The sequence below is a fragment of the Pyxicephalus adspersus genome, chromosome 3 (assembly GCF_032062135.1).
Source record: "Pyxicephalus adspersus chromosome 3, UCB_Pads_2.0, whole genome shotgun sequence".
Taxonomy (NCBI): Eukaryota; Metazoa; Chordata; class Amphibia; order Anura; family Pyxicephalidae; genus Pyxicephalus; species Pyxicephalus adspersus.
Window position 1 is genome coordinate 69,760,979 of NC_092860.1, and position 21,554 is coordinate 69,782,532.

The 21,554-nt window shown below is 35.2% G+C and overlaps 1 protein-coding gene across 14 annotated transcripts in view; it reads left to right on the forward strand.

The window, feature by feature from the left end:
- PTPRS (protein tyrosine phosphatase receptor type S) overlaps positions 1-21,554 on the forward strand; it is a 216,383-nt gene that overhangs the window by 54,591 nt on the left and 140,238 nt on the right. For all 14 annotated transcript variants that reach the window (XM_072405081.1, XM_072405082.1, XM_072405084.1 and 11 more), the window contains exon 5: positions 2,637-2,825. In XM_072405081.1, the coding sequence (XP_072261182.1) occupies positions 2,637-2,825 (189 nt within the window). The remainder of the gene's footprint in view (positions 1-2,636; positions 2,826-21,554) is intronic.

Here is a 21,554-nt window from a genome sequence, read left to right on the forward strand (position 1 = left end):
ACCATGATGAAATGTGTTTTGTAACACAATTTGAAATATTTTTGTTATAATCAAGTATGAAGAAGAAATGTGTACTAGTTTATAATTAAAACAGCTCTAAACCCAAATATAAACACACGCGCACACACACAGGGTGTCCTAAAGGCCACTATACACTTTTTGAATTCCTAAAAATGTAACAAGAAACCGAGTTTATTCATATTTTTAGCATCCACAGAGGAGTCGTTGCAGTTTTACTTGCTAGGCTTGCCCCACAAAAATACACAAGGTGTAAGGTCAGGGAGCCCTTTGACCTATCCATCGGTCAGGAAACTTGTTCAGGAAATCTCTGACTAACCTAGCAAAGTGGGGAGGGGCTCCGTCTTGTTGAAAAAAGACATTAGCAAGGTTACTCCTCGCCTGAAGTTGTGGCACAACAAACTCCTGCAGCATCTCCTGGTAATTTTCTCCTGTTTCGGTGGTCATGTTACCGGATGCATCGTAGAAGAAAAATGGTCCAGTCAGCCCAGTGCTGGACATTGCACACCAAACCACCAGGTTCAAAGAGTCTCGTTCATGCTTGAGAATTTCTGCTGGGTCTGATTTTCCCTAAATTCAATAGTTGTGTTGGTCAACCCAACCAGAGAGATGAAAGTCGCTGAACCATAACTTTTCCAAGAGCTGAGGGTCATTTTGTAAATAGTGTAGGAGTGATTCACACATTTTCACATGAGCGTCATAATCTTCCGCTTAAAGTTTTTGAACAACCTGAAGTCGGTAGGGCTAGAGGTTTATCACTCTCTGAAGCATCTGCTTAATCAAGCTTTTGTTGATGTCGAGTTCCAGTGCAGCCCTCTGGATAGACTTTCCCTGGCAGTCCTTCCGCTGCGTGGTTTGTCAAGAACAGATCCTGTTTCCAGAAACTTGCCATGGATAGCGTAAATTGAGTTATGTGTTGGAGCAGTGTGAAGGCCATTAAGCTTCCCAAACTCGCACTGAACTGCAATCGGGGACTAAAAAACTTCTTGCCAAGTGGCAATTTTGCAACTCTGCTTCAATGTCAATTGGCGAGCGATAGGTAATAAAATTATATGCTTACAAAAAATGCAAAGCCTAAATTGTCATATGCTGATGGCCTCAAATCTCTCCGAATAATACCTGAAAAGAAATAGAAAAAAAGGAAGTGTATAGTGTCTTTTGGGACACCCTGTATATCCCACAATGCATACATTTCTAAGGCACCTAAACACATCTGATGACATATTTCCCTGGAACATTATCAAATGTAATGTTATGTCACCACCTTGACGGTGACTGACTTAGGGGGCAGGGCTGGATGGTAAAAACAGACAAATACATACCTGAAGACTCTGGCAGAGGTAAGAGCTATGCAAGTGTGGGTTTGCTTCAAGTTTTCAGACTGTTTTGCATGATTGGCACTATATTTCTTTTTTTCCCAAAAACAAAGCTTTATTGAAAAGACAAAAAGATACATTTTACAAAAGCAAAATATAAAGGCATTGTAATGCTTGTATAATATACCTCAGATAAATATACAAGATTCTTATCATAACATCTTTTAGTATAGAATTATACAATAGTTTTAGAGAAGAAAGAAAAAAAACTTAACAAAGATGTATCATTAACATCAATAAACCCTGGATTAAACCTAATATTATACTTGATTTGACTTGATTTGAAAATACTAGTTCATAGGTGGAATTGTCAATCAATATCATGGATTACACAATTGCCACACCTAACCATGAGGGGGGAAAGAAGAAAAATAGGAAAGGAGGGGGTGCAGAAAAGAGCTATATACTGGAGGTGCTTTAAACTTTAACTTTCTAGAGTTCATCCATTGGTGGTGTCAGAGAAAAAGGATTGAAATATATGTGTAGTGTGGAAGTTTACATGTGTGGATTTCCACCGCGACAGTATCTGTAGCTTGGCTGCATTCAGGAGATAGAAAAGAAGAGTCTTTTTGTATTTGTGAGGTTTAAAATCAATGTGGTGGAGAAGAATTTCTGCAGAAAGTTAATTGATATGTTTCACCAGTATTAACAGTAATAAATTCCTGGACTTCCTTCCAGAACGGCACCATATTTAACAATAATTATCTTTATACTTAAAAATGTTTCACTTGTCTAACAAACACTGAGCATAGCAACATTGTAGATCGTGTAAGGAAACTGACTTCAAAATTACTGGATCTAACATGAAAATAACACACCATCACCCATCTGGCTTCCAAATTGTACAGTTCAGTGGTAGTTCCCTGTTACTCATAGCACCTGGTCAGATTGTACTTCAACTGAAGCATGAAAGTAAAATTTATCTTTATCAAGTCTTATTTACCTTTATCAATAAACAATACCTTTATAAAAATTATTTTATTTTTTTACTTAAGTGTGATGGTTGTCTTTGCAAACCTATCATTTAAAATAGCTTAAAAAAGACCAATAGTCTGGCCAGATAATCACATTCTCACATATCTATATAAACTCTCGCCCTTTTGATATTTTATATGTATTAAAATTGAACAATTAAGTATCAAGGTATTCTTGCTAAAAGAAAATGTATAATGTTTACTTTCTAGCATTGATCTAGATTTGATGTTTTTTTTGTGATGTCTGCTTAATGATTTTTGTGCACAGAGGATCAGCTTCCCCCTGGCTTTCCAAATATTGATATGGGTCCCCAGCTTAAGGTTGTAGAACGTACAAGAACGGCTACTATGTTGTGTGCGGCTAGCGGAAATCCAGATCCTGAAATCACCTGGTTTAAAGACTTCCTTCCAGTAGATCCTGCTGCCAGTAATGGAAGAATCAAACAACTAAGATCGGGTAAGGAGGGAAGGGGTGAGGGGACAGCATTAGTGTGAACAGAAATTCACATATATTTAATGTATATGCTTCCAGACTCTTATGCAAGTGCAGCAAAAATGCTCTACAATACCGAGACCTTGGATTTTATTTTTAACTCGGGCAATCAGAACAACATTATAAGTAATTTTTTATACAATGAAGTCAGACGCATTACAAATCCCACAATAGGAGAAACAGTGTGGTTACAATAAGCAGTTTATTTATTCACATATTTTTTCTTACTTAATCCTATTAAAAAAATTGTGTGGATTTCATGTGAATTTTGCTTTAAAACATTTGTGAATAGAAACCCCCCCCCTCACCAGGTATAGTGACATATGTCACACAAAGAAAATCTCATTTCATTTTTTACATACTTGCTGCTTTTGCCATGTAATTGTTAACTAAGGAGGTCTGTATGATGTACTGTACTTGGGCACTCTGTTGCAGCAACAACAAATTTTATACTAAAGGTTAAGGTGAATCTATATGTTTGTATACTTGTAAAATTGTGTTTTTTTTATTTAGTAGATGTATTTTCAATTTCTCGGTACTGTTGGAGATATATTTGAATTAACTATGTTAATGGAATAAAAACAAAGAAAAAAAGCATTCAAATATGTATTGTCAAGGTATAAAATCCATGCCACAATGAGAAAGACAGTCTTTGTATTCTACACTGTGAAGTTACTACCAGTTTCATTACAGAATAGTTTGCCATGAGAGTGACACATACTAAAGTAAGATATAACTTCATGTTTAATACCTTGTTATTTTTTTTTAAAGTATCAATACTCTGTCATTTTTAACTTGTGATGACAGAATTTTAGACTTGACAGACAAGAGGATTCCCTGCCACATTTTTGTACATGCATATCTTTTAGTTGAAATTCACTGGCTTATTGGATTTTTAGCTTACTTGTAATATTTTATTGCCAAGTTTCTTTCTTTTGCCTTCTGTTACACAAAATTTTCTTGCAAAGATAATTTTTTGCCCTTTTGATTTTCCATGCCCCCCTTTTCTTTCTGTACTGCCAATTATACTTTTAATCACTGTGACTGTGACTTTTTATCACTGTGATAAGTGAGATAAAAGTAGCTAAAAATCTGCTTCATTAGCAACCAGGAAGCATTATTTGGTGATAATGCCACACTCCGTACTAGATTTGGAGAGAGACTGAACTCCCAGTCAGTACAAACCTACAGGTCTGCCAAGTGTTCACATTAACTAAAACAGTTATTTAAGTACATGTAAACCCTAATTGAATCACACTTTTGCATGTTGTACCATCTTAGCCATAGAATGGTGGAAAACATTTGTAGTTCAAGTGATAGCCTTTATTGGCTTTCTTGGATTATAAATTAAAATACAGCTACTTTTTTGACAAACTGAATAATCATGATAATTTTAAAGCGAGGTTAAAGCTATTTACACATGCTAGGCTGACATTTCAGACTAAATCCTCGTACACTTCAGGTAGAAGTCACATAACTGCCCTTGGAAACAGTTTTTTAGGATCACTTCCATTAACAGTAGAAAGAAGAAGCACTATACACCAGAGGTTGGACTAAGTCGTCACCCTTCAAGTCTAAGTTGAGAATTCTTCCAAGTCGAGTCCCAAGTCAAGTCGCTTCATTTATCCCCATTTGTCCCCATATAGAAACAGCTCTCATCCTGTTCTTGAGCACAGGATCGCATTCTAAGTTCATGGCTTTCCCCTCTGACAGCTACAGGGGACAGGGAGGAAGGCAGTGAGGCTTCTGTAACAAGGCCTTTCTCCCCACCCCCTTAAGATGTCAGAGGAGGAAGCCGTGGACATAGAATGCAAAGAAGGTTGGGAGGAAGGCAGTGTTACAGAAGGTTACTCCTGGTCCCCCTCAACTGTCAGCAGAGAAAATCGGAAGTTATGTCGCACGTCGAGTTGCAAGTCGCTAGGCAGAAACCCCCAAGTCGAGTCACAAGTTGTTCATTAGGTGACTTAAGTTGGACTCAAATCCAAGTCTGCTATACACAAGGTGCTGTGCAGTTCTGTGGCGAGAGGAATATGAGCTGGAGGCCTCCGTATCTTTTACTTTATAAATGACAGTGGTAGGCCGTTTAGTGATCCAGCTGTCAGATGATTAAACGACATTGAGGAAGTTCTGTGCGCACACCATATTTTCCCCTGGGGCAATCGTGACCTTTAGTCCCTGGCAACAATTATCCACCATGTATAGCTAATTTAAGAGCATTGTTAGTTTAATTGGCTAATAAATAAAAAAAATGTAATATGCCTGATATTTCCTATTCAATTTCCCAACAAGCAGCAAAGCAGCACACCACATCTGATTTACCATTAGAAAGTTGAGAGATGTAGCACCCAGCTTATAAAGGTCCTGACCAAAATACCTAAAGCTTATTTACTGGTCAGATATATTCAACACCTGAATGTCTATAGTCTAGCCATAGGTTCACTTTTAGGCTTTATATATATATATATATATATATATATATATATATATATATAGTAAATTTGTTGGTCTTTCTTTCCTTTCCTTATTGTACTATACCCAGATCTGCTGTCCTGCTAAATGTCTATATAGCCTCCAAACAAATTAAATAAATTAATTAGCAAATCAACGGTCAGTCCTCCCTAGTGGAAATATATATTTATTTATTTTTTTGCATTCTATAAAAAAATTTACTAGGAAATACACATTTAAACTTGCTACAGAATTTGTCCACTCCTGGATAAGTTTATTTCTCTAGTACAGCTGTAATTTCCTTCCATCATGCCATAGCCCTTTTTTCTCTTGTGTGAGTTTCCAATTACTGTCTGTAACAACCCTGTCCCTCCCCTCATTCTCAGTCCTGACCCCCCCCCCCATCCAACTCCATATAACCTTTTATGTAGCTACCAGGCATGGAGTAAAGGTAGCTTTGTGATATCAACATGAGGGCATTTTACAAGCAAATAACTTGCATAAATTATTTACCTACATATGGGTATATTATTGTTGAAAAGAATGTTCTGGTAACAAAGTTTCTTTTGGTACACTTTTATACTTACTGTGCATCAAAACCCAACAACAAAATTTAATTATCTCGCTGCTTACTTTTTACAGGCTTTTCTCTTATTTAAACAAATAATCTTATAAATGATACATTTTCTGTGCATTTGCGGCTGAACTCATATGTGGAACACCACATAAATGCAAGGAACCATTGTTGTCACACAGGCCAGACCTCAAACATGTCTGCCTTTCTTCATCTCCTCCTAGTAGATTGATGGGACTAGAAGGCCTAAAAAAATAAGGGTTATTTTTGCTATATTTTCAGCTTACAGGAAGTAACAAGGACATTGCATTTCTAGAAAGATCAACAGGTATTTTATGTACCTGCTAAAAATGTTTAACTTTAAAAACATGATTGGTAATTTGACTAGTGTTAGCAGAATATCTATTTATAGCTGCTGTTCTTACAGTATATTATTAGCAATGTCTTTTTTATTTCATGTGCCCTATTTAAAAAGGAAACTTGTTTTTTAAAATAGATTCACTTTAAACCCCCCTTAAACCCAGGCATTTTTATCTCCAGCGGGTGTGTAATTGGCAAAGAATGTCTAAAGTGAAACCCTAGTGGGTATGATAATCACTTAATCGAATTCTAGTCAGATTATTTTTTTTTCAATTTTTTGGAAAAATAGATGGCATATGATTGATGGGTAGGAGGTGACTTTTCTGTCATGGGTATGCTTGTGACTTTGACCTCCATCCATACTAGAAATGTATGTTCAGTCATCCCTGGGACAATAAGGCATGGTTGGGGAAAAAAAACGGTCAAAATTACTAATCAACTCCTTTTGTCCTTTCTAATAAAAAAATGCATTGGCTGGAGTTAAACTTTACAAAAACCTACAGTATAAAAAATTACATGTATACTTTGCACCCTAGTGTTCTTTCTTTATTGAACAATTAGTGTATAAAGGACAACATTTGACACTGTTTTTGTGGAATAAACAATGATCAGAGACCAGAGGAATGACGAAGAGCTGTTCAATGCATATTAATTTTAATACTTACAGTATTCCCTGTACAACACTGATAGTTTTGTATTTGGTCAGATTAATATTTATTGTTTTGTTTATTGTTTTTTTGTTATTTAGTGATTTTACAGTGCAGAATTTGTAACCATTTAGTAAAGTTGCATTAAATTATCTTCCCCCCATTGCATTGTTTTGTGTTTAGTAAGGCTTAGTCTACACAGACTTTTTTCTCCAGCGTTTAAAAGCTCATGTCTAAAATTCCTATGCTTTCCAATGGGCTAGTCTACACCAGGGAGTTTGTAGGAGGAAAGTTTTCGAGTTTTTAAGAGATCTCTCCTTGCTGCATTTTAAAAAAATAACTGCTTGTAAACTCTAGTCAACTCTTGTAAACTCACATAAAGGCTTCTATTGAAATCAATAGGAGCTTTAGCATGCGTCTACAAGAGTTTATATGCTTTTAAAAACTGCTTCCGTTGAAAACAAATGGACAAGTTTACAGAAGTTTATAGGAGTTTTAAATGCCTGCTTTTAAAGGCTAGAAATGAATACAAGCTTGCATAAAAGCATTATGCATATGGGCTTTTATAGGCATTTTTAGGCTTTCTTTTAAACGCTTGTATAAACTCATATAAACTCAATAAATCATAAATTCAAAGGTGCAATAGGAGTTTATAAGAGTTAAAAAAATAGTCCATGTAGACTAGGCCTAATTCTTTGTTCCAGCTGATAAAATTTGGCTTTGTAGAGCTGCTGTTTTGATACTGTGTTGCCTAATCTAGCTAGTGCATTTACTATTTTGTGTTCACATTTTTAATATCTCTGCCAGACTGGTAGCAACATCTGCACTAGTTTTAGCTTGCTGTGCAATATGGGTAATGGAAGTTACTACATTAAAGGTTGGAGGGTTGGCCACATTTTTGTTACTTTTAAGTCTTTTCTGTTCAATTAAGACATGCTATATTAAAAGTTTGTTTTTCACCAACTTAAAAAAATAATAATATTTTTGCATAAACTGTTGCAAAGAGATCTGAAAGTTGAGATATTTGTCTCGATTGACTTCATCTAAGGCATACTTAAATAACCTAAAGCCTTCTCATACAAATGTTATGAGCTGGTTTTTTATGTCAGCTTAGCGATCCCTGGCTTAGCTGGCTTAGCTTGGGTGTTCAAATAATGAATTTGTACACTAGGATTAGCTTGAATGCCCCAAAAGTTGCCTGGGACCTTGTCAATTTTTACATATACTTTGATTTCTTTGGTGACTGTGCTTGGATCATAATTTTGGCTGTTAAACTAAACCCCTTTTGAGCAATTCCAATTTTAAAATGCCCTTGGCCATGAAATAATTTGCAGCAGAGAGCTAGGAATCTTCAACTAACTACATGTGTACCTGGTTCTTAGACCCAGTGTGAATTAAAAAAAAATTGTCCTAGAGTTATTTTGGTTGACACATACTGACCCTGCTTGTCTGGGTGCCCAAACTTAAAAAAAAAAAGATAAGACAGCTTTACTACTAAATTAATGAGTTTTTTGCTAAGCTTCTCACTTTATTTTTTCCTTTGCCCTGTTTGGTACCTCAAACTTGCTGCTAAATTTGCTGGCAATTTAATTGAAAGGTGTAACTAATGTATGTTAAACAAACAGAAAAATGGCTCTCTAAACAGTAAACTATTTCAGCAGCATTTATTGGCAATATATCTCTCATGATTGCAATTGTTCCCAAGATGTTTCCCTTGTAGCTTACTCAATAGGGAGTAATTTGTTCTTTATCTTTACAACTTATCAAAAACTACCATGTGGCACATGGTAAACATTTTTCAAGGACATTATTTGCAACATTTACTTAAATACCAGTACATTTTAAAGCAAATTACTTTATAAATAGAGAACCCCTTAGTGGTTAAATCTCTAGTATCTTTTGTAGCCTAATACCTCTTGTCGCATGCCCTATAAAGGTAACTTGCCAGCAAGTAACTACATATAAATTCTATTAATTACCTGTAGATACAGTCTTGCTTTAATGTGTAGCAGAAGCCTCTTGAGAAATGGTGGAATTCTACTAAAACATAATTTTAAGCTTTGTTTTAAAGGTCTCTGGTAATTTTTTTCAACAGCTAAACTAATAGACCAGTAACTCCCATATGTTATTTCTTGATTGATCTGTTTCGTACAGCAACATAGTTTGTTAAATGTTTACATTTATCAAAGTGTTATTTTAAAATAAAGAACACAATGTGTGTGTGACAGTATTACATTGCCTACTTTCTATTTTGTGTGAGAGAAATGGTTAACAAATTTTTCTTTTCCTTTGTTTTACTGTTTGTAACAATCAGAGACCTTTGGTAAGTTTGTGGATAAACTAAAGACCCAAGTAAAGCAGATAAGCCCTAACTAATTCTAACAAGCTTTGATAACGCATGCTTTGCATATAATACTAACACCTTTAATGGCTGCATTACTGAAGCAAATAAACTCCCCCTTTAACTAACATACAAACCTAATAACAAACCTTATTAAATAAACTATGTTATCCTCTTTTCCCAATGTATTTTAAATATGTCCCTTCATCTGCACTACTGAAAACACAGTTTGGTGGAACATCTTTCAGTTGCTTGGCATGGGACTCATGGTTTATCACATATTTTTCCTTAGCAGGTTTTATTTCAAGTATTTTAGTGAGATGTATTCATGTTTCACTTCTAGAACAAAGTGGTTTATGTTTTATAGGACTGAAAGTAGCCATATAATTTAGGGGTTGTTGTTAAATTTAGGCAAAATAAATTTCATCTGGTAAGCATAATTTTTGTACATTGGCCTTTGGGAAACATCTAGGTGCTTTACAAAACAGGAGAATGGCTTTTAGCTTAACTAGTATGCAATAAATGGTTATTCTCTTTCTGATTTCTAAGATCCTAACACTGGAAGAAATGGTGGAAGATTCTGCTTGTAAATGCTCAAAAATATTCTACCAGATAGACTGAAGGTCACTATTAGGAAACCAAAGAACACCAAAAACCATTCAGACACCTAGTAAGGTAAAACTTGAGGTTTCAGTTAGAAAAAAATAGGACCCTGTTTTATCAGAAGGGCAGCTGCAAGTGCAGGCTTGTAAACTTTGGTGTCTGTTCCTTTTTACAGGACAAAAAATATAAGGTATAGGCAGCAAAAGGCACAAAGTAACATAATTGGATTTATTTTTCATTTCTGTCAAGTTTTATATTGATGTCTGTTCCTGCTGGGGAAGTACGCTCCTCCCCCTTATTTGTCCTGTTAAAAATTGTTATTAAAACGAAAAGTCAGAGGAAACCCAAACATTATGAGGTATTGGAACAAAATTTTGTGGAAAACCTTTCTAATGGGGATACCTGTTCCTATTACAACTTTAAGTAGATTTTCCTATTTCCTGTTGGAGGACAAAAAATGCAAAAAAATAACAGTTACAAAGTTACATTGATATATCCAATTTTAGTAGGTTGTTATTAAAATTCATTGTGTATTATTTAATGTAACCATCTGTTTTAAGGTAAATGTATTGCACTACTAAATTTTACTTAAATTATACATGCCAACCTAGATTCCTGGTGTTAATTCTGATCTTTTCCTGGGTTAGTAATTAAATAATAATAATAAATAATAATGGTTACCCCAAGTAGTAAATAATTTTTACATTAATTTACAGCTCAAATAGCACTAAGGGATAACATAGTGGAGGTTAACAACCCTTCAATTACAAAAAAAAAAAAAAACAGTTGACCCACTAAAAATCCCCTCTGCCCTGTAGTGGATTGGTAACACACAACATTTTTGTAGACTAAACTAAGTGTTGTGAGCCATGCCCAGTGTCTTTTGACAAGGGTAATTATTCTGAATTAGGAGGCTTTTGATAACACAACGAGGTATACGCAACAGCTTTTAATTTTTGACAATATCTGTAGGGAGTTTTCCCCCCCTCTCAAACAAACCCCAAAAATGTGATCAGGAAGTAAATAAGTCTTTTACCTAAAATTAAACGCAACCAGCACACAAATATGAATAATTTATTAAAAATGTTCTTACCTAATTAAAAGTTTGTGTGTGGAGGATGCTGATAGTTTTTACTATTTTTGGCTGAACACTAGAGGGTAGCAAAGCATCTGCAATGTCAGCTTCCTAAAAACTATATGCTCAAAGTCTCCTAGCATTGTGTATCAAGTATGTGGATGTTTAAAGTCAAATATTTTAAACACTGCCAAGCCTTAGTGTAAAAGGAATGACTTTGCTAATTAATATTATGTATATATATATATATATATATATATATATATATATATATATTGCACTAATATAATATTTCACTTATTTATTGCAAATCTGGTGTCTATCTTCTTCTACATGCATATATAATTTCTTAAACCATACTTCCTTTGTCAGTATAATGTTGAATTTCACAATGCTCAGAGATCATCAGAACACTAAATTACTTACTAAGAAAAGTGTGTTCACATATAGCAATATAATTCTGACCACCTTTCATCCATTATGCATACACATATTTGCTTGTCTACTTTGTGCAGATAGCCTAAGCTCTATTTTGCTTTTTTATTATTATTATCAGACAGTATATTAAAGCAGATTGGTATGACTACCGAGAAAATATGTTTGGAAGCAGTGATAGTGATGAGTTGCAGCTTGTTTATATTTATTTGTCATGTTTAAAACTAAACTTTGGTGCAAGCCTTAATCCAGGTATACCACTTAGTTCACCCTTGCCTTGAAATAATTTTGAATGTGTACACTGCATTAACAGCCATTGTCAAATATGTTTAAAAAAATCAACTCTTGTGATCTGCATTCCATATGGTTCCATGTTTGTGCAAAAAGGTACCTTAAAAGCAGAACACAGAAAAATGAGTATATTGTTGCATTTCACATTGCAATTGCCTTTGAAAATTAAGGGCTTCTTTTATAAATCATTCCTTTGTCAATTCTTCTTAACTTCGTTGACAAGTGTTTGAATCTTTCTAATTTTTAAAGTGCGCAACTTCAAATAAGGAAATACTATATGTGGAGATTTCTCTTCATTAGTGGTCCTAAACAGACAGGAACTGAAAGGAAATCTCTCCAAAGTAAACAAACCTTTCATCCTAGAAAGTTGTCCCTGAATGTGGTGTCCCTTTTGGAGAATTTTCCCTCGCCTGTCACTCTGATGACAACCTACAATGTTGGGTTTCACCTAAATTTCTGGTCACAATAGTTACGTAGGCAAATAGAGGAAGGAATTTCACCTGTAGGGATATTACCAGCAATAAAAGCAAAGGCTGACAAACACCAGATCTCAAGCTTCAAGATCCTTAGACATTTTTAGGATTTATTTAACAGTCGGAACATGCTCGTTTTACATAAACTTCTTGGCCTGTTAGTGGCTTCAAAGTTCTAGAGTTGGAAGACCTTTTCCAATCCTACCTCATTGTATTCAATGCTAAAAATACATGTTTGCCATTACATTACATACACATAAAATAATCAAAGCCAGATAAACAAAAACCATCATACACACCTAAAGTAAAAACTATTGTGAAGCATACAATAAATATGTAGCATTATTACAGAGTTACAATACTTTTAATACCATTTTTAATGGCTTCCAATGTTTGTATAAATTGTTATACATTTATTAGCCAATTGTTATTGGCTAACAAATACATGAACCTGCTGTCTTTAAAGTATATGTATTAAGTATATGTACTAAAGTATATGTATATGTACTAAAGTATATGTACTAAGCTGCTTCAGATTTCACTTTTACACTTTCTGTAGTTCTGCAAAACCATAATGAGACTAAAGTTGGGGTAATGAATCCAAGTTTACAGAAAAACAAGTATATATTGTATGTTGATCATATGGTAGTGTTATTGTTGTAACCACTCCTTGTAATTGTGTAATACAGAGGATAAAGAAGGGCAAAGGGAAGGGGTTTGTAGGTTGAAAATAGTTAATGTATAATGTTTTACAGTGTTACTGGAGAGTCAAAATGTCATAGATACAAAAATAGATAAATACATTTTATCCAACGCCCAATTTAACATAATGGGATATAATAACTAAACATGGCAAAAATTAATGTTAGACATATATTCTAATATACCAGGCATGTTATTGGTAGAATATTATTGTATTTCCTTTATAGATAGTTAGAAGGTAAGTGTATGGATAGTGATGGGGTCCTTACTAAGTATTAGTAGTACTAAGTAAAAATAGCAAAGACTATGCCAATTGTGGATTTGTGTATGGTAAGAGAAATAGTTATAAATGTAAGCAAATAGTAATAGGAATGAATCGTAATGTATTCAGATACCATATTGAATATAAATAGAAAGAGAGTATGTAATGTTTAGATTAATAATGTGAGGAGAGGGTATGGTGATGTATACCCTACAAAAACTAGGGTAGAGAAGAGAAGATAAAAATCACTTACTTGAGATTAGTTGTGATTGAAATCTAAGTCAGCAAAATCACAAAAGTCTATTTAGATGTATTCAAGCCTAATATAATAATAAAAAGAAGAATGCACATAAGGTATATTTGTGGTGTACATAATTTTAGATGTAGGTAGGAAGGATTAGGTAGGATACTTACTTAGAAAAGGTCTAATACATGGTGGGGAATATATTCACAAACAGGTGGGATGTAACTGGAACCCTGAAGAAAAAATATTTTTTGAAGATATCTTGATAGGAATTGTACCTGGGTAACCAACAAGAGAGGAGTATGACTGAATAAAATGTATAACTTACATGTGAAGATCTTCTGGATGTTATGAATGTTTCCTGCAAATAGAAGAGTCTTTAATGTTCTGGCAGCATAGGAAGAAGGGGAGAGGATAGCAGCCAGAGGCTGTCAGATTTGAGCTCCCACCTAAAATAGGCGAGGAAAAAGGCGTCCTAATATTATTATTATTATTATTATTATTATTAATAATATTAAACAGGATTTATATGGCGCCAAACATATTACGCAGCCTATGTGTGCGACTACACATGTTGTAGTCAGGGGAGCTCCCACATGACGTCGAAATACAACTGAGAGAGCCGGCATCTCTGCATATAGACTAGTGATCCACAATCAAGAAGAGTGGATCTTACGGGGGACACAAAGGCTCACTGACAGTAAATTTACACTGTCTGTCTATGTAGCTCTAGCGCCGGCTTTTTGTCTGTGTTTCTGACCTGCAAGTCTTGCTGGTGACAGAGGGAATGTCCCTGCAGGTGGGAGGATGTGTTTAAAGTAAAGGAATGAGAGGAGAAGGAGAAGAGGGAGGAAAAAGAAAGGAAAGGGGATGGAGAGGGAGAGGAAAAAATAGAGGGGAGAGGGGAAAAGATCGCATTACGACATGTTACTATTATTATTGCTTACATTTATAACTATTTCTCTACAACCTTACCATACACAAATCCACAATTGGCATAGTTTTTGCTACATTTACTTACTACTGCTACTATCCATACACTTACCTATTAACTACCTATATGGGAAATACAATAATATTCCACCATTGCATGCCTGTTATCATAGAATATATGTCTAACATTTATTATTACCATGTTTAGGTATGTTATGTTTTCTACTTTTTGTGAAGTATTGATGATCTATTTATTATCATTATATTACAATTAATGGTGTATTTTCCTAATAGAATAAACCATTTTCTTCTTATACATACCCCTGAGGAAGCCAATCTAAAGGCCAAAACGTGTCAGGTAACAAGATGTTAGACGATTAAATAAGTTGTAAAATAGTTGCTTATTATCTAGTTCAGCAGTCTATATCCCATGATGTTTTAATGGGTGTTGGACAAAATGTATTCATTTATTGATATATTTTTGTATCTATGAAATTGTGACTCCCCAGTAACACTGTAAAACAATATACATTAACTATTTTTAGCCTACAAACCCCTTCTCTTTAGCCTCTGTATTTTATAGAAAAACAGTTTTGCAGAAAAAGGGGAAAAGCAGAATTCCATGGTTTTACTGTTTCTCTCAATTTTGAGGACAAACTGCTCCAGAGTATCTGTAAAATCTGAGTTCAGAAAGGGCTTGTGGTAAAAACATACCGGTATGTACTACTTACTATCATTTAAATATTTATATTTTAAGGTTTCAGTTGCAGAAATTTTTGTATCCAAGATATTTTATCACATGTACTATTTCTACTTTGTTTTTTCCAAGATTCTGTTTTTTTTTCACCTTCCAAACCTAATGGAAGATCTTCCACCAAAATGTGAATGCACTTGTGTAAACACAAGCTATACTTTTATGTCTAAACCATAAACATAAATCTAATATCCTTTTCCCTTAGTAGCTTCAGCCCTATTGTTCCTTTTAAACCTTATTTTAACAATAGAATACCCTGTTTGGTTCTTACTCTGCTTCTAACATGTAGTAAGGAAATATCAGTAGTAAGAAAATAAGATTATCAAATAACCTGTAAAGTAAATACATTTTGTAGGCCTGTAAAATGTATTACTGGCGTATTGTTTTTTCCTGAAATATGAAACATGTTGTTATAGGTGGTAATAGCAATCACAATATTCCAGTTTTGTGCTGTTTACAGGGCTGGAGTATATAGGTCAGGCTGTTTGTGGATCTCTGTACAAGTTAAAGCTTGTAAACAACTAAACCTGCATATTGTGGAAATAGTGTATTGTAAGTGCTGTCTTAAAAACAGGTTAAAATATAAAATGTTATTTTTTTACTATTCCTAACAACTTTCATTTTTTTTTTCTTTGGTACTGTCCCTTAAAAGTAAAATATAAATCTATTACATTGACAGAAAAGTTCCGTAGCACATTTATTTACTCACAAAGGTGTATTTTTCCATGTATTTTACGAGCACAGTAGCAATGTTCATTACAGTCTCCAGGTTGCAGTCATTTTGTTGGTAATCAAGTTGTATTTTTTTATATTGAAACACAGTGCTTCTGTTATTAGCTGTTGTAAGTACTGTAGAAGTGCACTCCCACAATGGTATACTGTAGAGTTAACATTCATTTTTCTTATTATTTGCTGTCCATGTGTATTATATTTAATGCACATTCAAAGACTTCAGATTGATCTGCTCTGATTTCTTTCTGGAAGCAACTAGATGCTTTAATACTCTGTTATGGTCTGTGCTTCTAAAAAAGCATCCAGCTTTTTCTTACAGCAATCTGTAGATGTTGCTGAAACTACTTCCTGAGGAAGCAGATTCCACATTTTCACAAATCTTACAGTGAAGAAATTCCTTCCATATCCGAAGCCTAAACTTCTTTTCCTGCAGACGCAAAGAGTGCCCTCTTGTCCTTGTAATGATCATAAAGTGAATAGTTGGGAAGGACCCTGGGGTATACCACTAATAACCTTGGACCATTCAGAGTATGAATCATTAATCACTACTCTCTGGAATGCGGTCGTTAAGTCTCTATACATTTACAGATTACATTTTCAAAACCTATTGACCCTGACTTGCATAATAACCATCTGTGAAGTACTGTGTCAAATGCTTTAGTAAAGTCCAAGTATACTATATCAACTGCTACTCCACTGTCTATCTGTTTACTTACTTCATCATAAAAAGTAAGTCAATTTGTTTGACAACTTCAGTCTTTCTTGAAGCTATGCTGACTATCACTTATTATTTTCTAGCAGAAACTCCTCTACGTGGTTCTTTATCAAACTGTCTAGGACTTTTCCAACTATGGAAGTTAAACTTACTGATCTGTAGTTACTTGGTAATGACTTTGCTCCCTCTTTGAAGATAGGAGCCACATTTCCCTTACACCAATCCATTAATACCAAGCCAGTGATTAAAGAGTCTCTAAAAATTAGAAACAATGGTTTTGAAATAAATTAGCTCAGCTCTTTAAAGACACATAGATGTAATCTATTAGGTCCTGGTGTTTTGGCAACCTTAATTTTGCACCACCCTCTCTTTAAAGGGAAAAAAAAATATTGGACAATTGACTTCAAGTCTTTATAACCTTTGTTATTTATCATCAATTAAACCGGTACAATGTCTGGAGGTGATTGCAGGTGTGATGTTTGCTCTTGGAAGATTTTGCTGTAAACCTACAACAACCTACAACCAGCAAAGTTAAGAAAATTCTCCTGGAGGTAGGCATATTAATATCCAAGTCTGGCATGAAGAGAAGTGGGCACAAAGTAGATCAGGAGGAAATGGGTCAAGCGGACAGATAGTAGATAGAGATGATGAGAGAAAAGAGAAAACTTCGTCCAGGGTAACAGGGCTGAGGGAGATTAGTAATGATTTAAATGTGGAAAGATTAGGTATGGTTGAAGTGGCAGAGTGAGCAGAGACATCATGTCTGTCAACTCTTAACCCTCAAGTAGGTGGCTATGTCTTGGGCAGAGAAGGTAGTTGTGGGGGGAGCAGATGGGCTGGGGCAGGGCTTTAGGTGGGAGTCAGTTGTTGACAAGAGGCTGCGTGGGTTGCAAGCTTGAGAGGATATGACAGCAATGAAATAAGTTTGCTTGACGACAATGAGTGCAGTGTTAAGGTGTTCTAGTCTGGCTTTGTACTCCAGCTTTTTTTTGGAGATGTGGCAGCTTTTTTAGGAGATGTTATTGTAGAGAGAGTGGGGGTTAGGGACATAAGGCAGTTTAAGAATAGGTTGTGGTCAAGGTTACAGATATCTCTCTGCCATTGACCAGGTATGGGATGTGGCAAAGGGGGGCAAGAATTAGATAAGTTGAAGGTGAACAGGTTGTGATCTGAAAGGGGAAATGGTGAGTTGTCAAGATGGGTGAGGTTGCAGAGTTTGGAAATAACCAGGTCTGATGAGTGTTCATTGATGTGCTTTTATGTTCTGTGTCCAAAGGAGGAGGTAATGGAGAGCAGTTTGCCCAAAGAAGGATGTTGGGGTCGACCACTGCAACCTTAAAGTCACAGAGGATGAGGGTGGGCGGGTCATGGAGAGAGAATATGTGGAAGGCAAGAAGAAAAGTTGTCCAAAAATTGTGAGACTGGGCATGGGGTTCGGTAGTCAACACTTAGACCTGGAAGGTTCCCACTAGGGGTTGAGGGAATGTCTGATTTACTGTTTTAAAAATAGAGCCTATAGAGTGGTAAAACTAAACTCACCTTTCCTCATTCATGACATAAATCCCACACATTAATTTATCCTGGCACCCAGATTTACTGGCTTCAAACACTGACCCGTGCAAGGATTATGAACAAGCAGGTTAGTTTGTTTTATTGCAGAAGGGACATTCTATGTTCTTTCTGCAATAGTCTGCAATAGTGTGCTCATATTTTTTGCAGTAATTTTGCATCAAACACATGTTTCTGTTTGTTCTGTCCACCTTTGTCCAGAGGCAGAAATGAGCAATGTTAAGGGCCAACAACATAGTGGCAACAGCAAAACTTGATTTTCTTCAAAACTGAATGTTATCTTATCTGAACTGGCAGAAATCCAGAAATCACTGCTGCAGATTACCCTGCTATGCCCATCTAGATTCAGACATTTTTTTTTTAAGTTGTTCATAGAAGAGATGCAATTTCTTCAAAGTGGAAATAAAGCCAAAAGATTCCTGTATACAGGATATGAAAAAAAGATGCTGAAAAGGACTGTTGACTGTTTTCGTGGTCCAGATGTTACTATGTGAGCAGTCCCACCTTAAATATGCAGCATGATGATGTATTGGCCCCCAAATACATAATCATTGTAAAACTCAAAAATATTTTTTAAAGAATCTGCACAAATAGAGGGAACAGTAAAACTCCAACAAATGTTATAACCCTTACAGTAGCCTTTATGAAAAGGCATGTAAAAATGTCAAAAATACAGTCAACATGGTTAGATATACCCGAAAACATGATGAGATTGGGGAAAAAAAGAGGATCAACCGGACTCCTGAGGACCAAGTAGGAATCATATTTGGTAAAAAGTGACACTGGAGTTCTAATTTTCATGGGTACTGGGATACCGTTTGACCAGAGGATGAACAGGGATTGATTGAATGAACAAACCATCTAGAAGATTTGTCTGGTCTCTCCTTAGGCTACTGGCTTCTGGGTCTTGAGTCCTTTGGAGATACATTTGGAGTTCTTACGTCGGCACATTTTTTTTATATTGGTTTCTGAATCTATAGCTTGGCCGAATGACTGCTGTCTCTTTCCTGTTTTCTTGTGAATGTATGGGCGGCTTGTCCTCCTTGGTTTTCTCAAATGCTAACTTCGAAGAATAAGCAATCGAGCACAGGCCTTGCTTTACAGCTACATCTACTGCCCAGTGCTTCAGCCGAAGTGCCCTGCAACCAATCAACAAATGTGCCTTGAGCTTAGCCAAAAGCTGTGATAGGTCAACTGCCACCTTGGGTAGCAGTCTTCTGCTATCTTTAAAATCTGGAACAGCATCTATCTTTAAAATCAGAAACAGCATCCCTCCCATGGTCTCCCTCATTTCTCCCTCATTTTCTCCAATCCAGTCCTCAATAGCCCTGAAGAGAAAAGTCAAAGCCAGCTCCAGTCTACAGGCTACTTAGCTGCTATGTAGATCCTTTTAAAATTTAAATCCACACCTCTATTTATGACATACCTAAATAATACAGAATCCTGTAAGGGTAAAACTACATGTGTTGACAGCTCTTGCAGTGCTGCATCTATTTGGAATGTCCCAAGAATGAGAATCCTCTTACTGGAACAGGTAGAGCTTGGAGACACAATTGGTCACGCTGGCTTGGCCCACTTATCTGAAATTATCTCTTTGATTTCAAAGAAAAGGGGAAATAAGGGTAACTGCTTCTTCAAATTCAGAGAATATCCCCTCAAGTTTGTGCAGACAGGACATCCTCCTCCCAACAGTTTTCACAAAGAAAGAGACTTGTAAAATAAAAATCAAAGGTATGCAAACCCTTCTGGTCTTTCCCAGTACTTTTGGGTTCCATATCTGCTTCAGTACAATAATCTTCTCTGATCGTGTTATTTAGGTATCTTCGGAAAAACATTCTGTCAGACATTTCTAAAGCCACCCCCTGGTAAATGTAAGAATTTACCTCTTGAGTTGCTTGAATGCAAAACATGAAGAACACATCAGCTTTGAGAAAAAACATATTAGCAAATTGGATTTTTTTCAAATAGATATTGACAAGCCATGTCTCATCTTTGAGACAATGACATTTTCTGTACGAAAAACAATAAAAGTGTGTTAGTGAAATGAACCTCCCAGTGTCAGAAAGCTCTCTCCTTTTTGAAGGTCATGGATCCTCCAACGAGGTCATATCCCAAAACATGCATCTAAAAGAAACCAATAATGACTAAGAACAAAAAACTGCACACTTTAGAAGTTGCCAATTATAAGATGATTTTATTCATATGGATAGAACATTTATGAAAATTAAACATACAGTCTGGGAGGACAACCAAACCGGACACAACTGGAGCAATTTTCTAAGGAAGAGTGGCTGTGCAGAAGTCCAAAAGCTAAAGCTGAATATATGCATTATGTTTTTGTTTCTTGTCTATAATCTTGTACAACAATATTAGATTAAGCATCCTACTTTGTTTAAATTGTTTTCAATATCTGGTAAATATGGAATAAACAACAGATGACGGTTTTGTCAGTTTTTAGTGGCTTCTAAAACAATGTTGTTGTTTTTTTGTTTTTTTTTGAAGGGTATCAACAGCTGTCTGTTTTTGTGTGCATCATATTTGATGTGTACATCGAGCCAAAGTATATCTAGCCCCAGTGCAGTTTGTTCCTTTTTTCCTTTATATTTACTTTACTTTTTGAATTAAACTGTATTTAGCAAATAAATATTATGAATTTAAATCCCTGTAGACAAAGCTGTTTTTTTTTTTTTTAACGGAAACCACTATGCAGACAGCAAAATGACTGCTTCCAAGACTAGCCATCAGTCACAAATTGTGACAATGGGATTGCTGTGTGCTTTGTAATGGGTTTCAGTGCCTTATTTACTATAAAAAAAAAAAAAAAAAAGTAATGTTTTATTGACCCTGTGTGCACCTAAATCTGTTTTACACAGGTTTTCTTCACCACACTTTCCAAAATAATAAATCAGGATCACTTTTAATGTCTTCATTGCATCTCATGCTTCCATTAGTCTGTCCAAAATTTTTTTTAAATTCTATCAAAAGAATATACATATTACTTTAAAAATATTTAGAATTAAGTGCACAGACGAGATTTACAAATGAAGGCATATATCTTCAATATTGTAATAGTTGTTCTAAAACACAATCCTACCTTTGTAGTCAATAGTTGTTTTGCCTTATATTTATTTCCTACTTTCTTTAAAGAAGAACTGCAGTAAGCACTATATATATCCAACACTGCTGTGTACAATTACAGTTGCAATAGAAAACATTCTCATTTTTAGCTTCCCCATGAATCCACTGCTACGTTTTGTGTGATACACTGTATATAGTATAAACTCTCCAGATTCTTTGGTTAAAGAATACATTATTTTTAGCACTTCTTGAAGTACACTGAGCTGTAACAATGAGTAACCTAGCTCCTCTATCCTCTGAGCTTAAATTCAATGGTGGTAGTTAGTTGTACCCAAGCTCAGTGCTATAAAACCTATGGTAATGGTAATCATTAAACTGCTAATTTTGTAACAGCCCATTCATTGTAGTGTATGCAAAGTTTAAACTGGAGTTCTTCTTTAATCAGTCTTTGCATTGT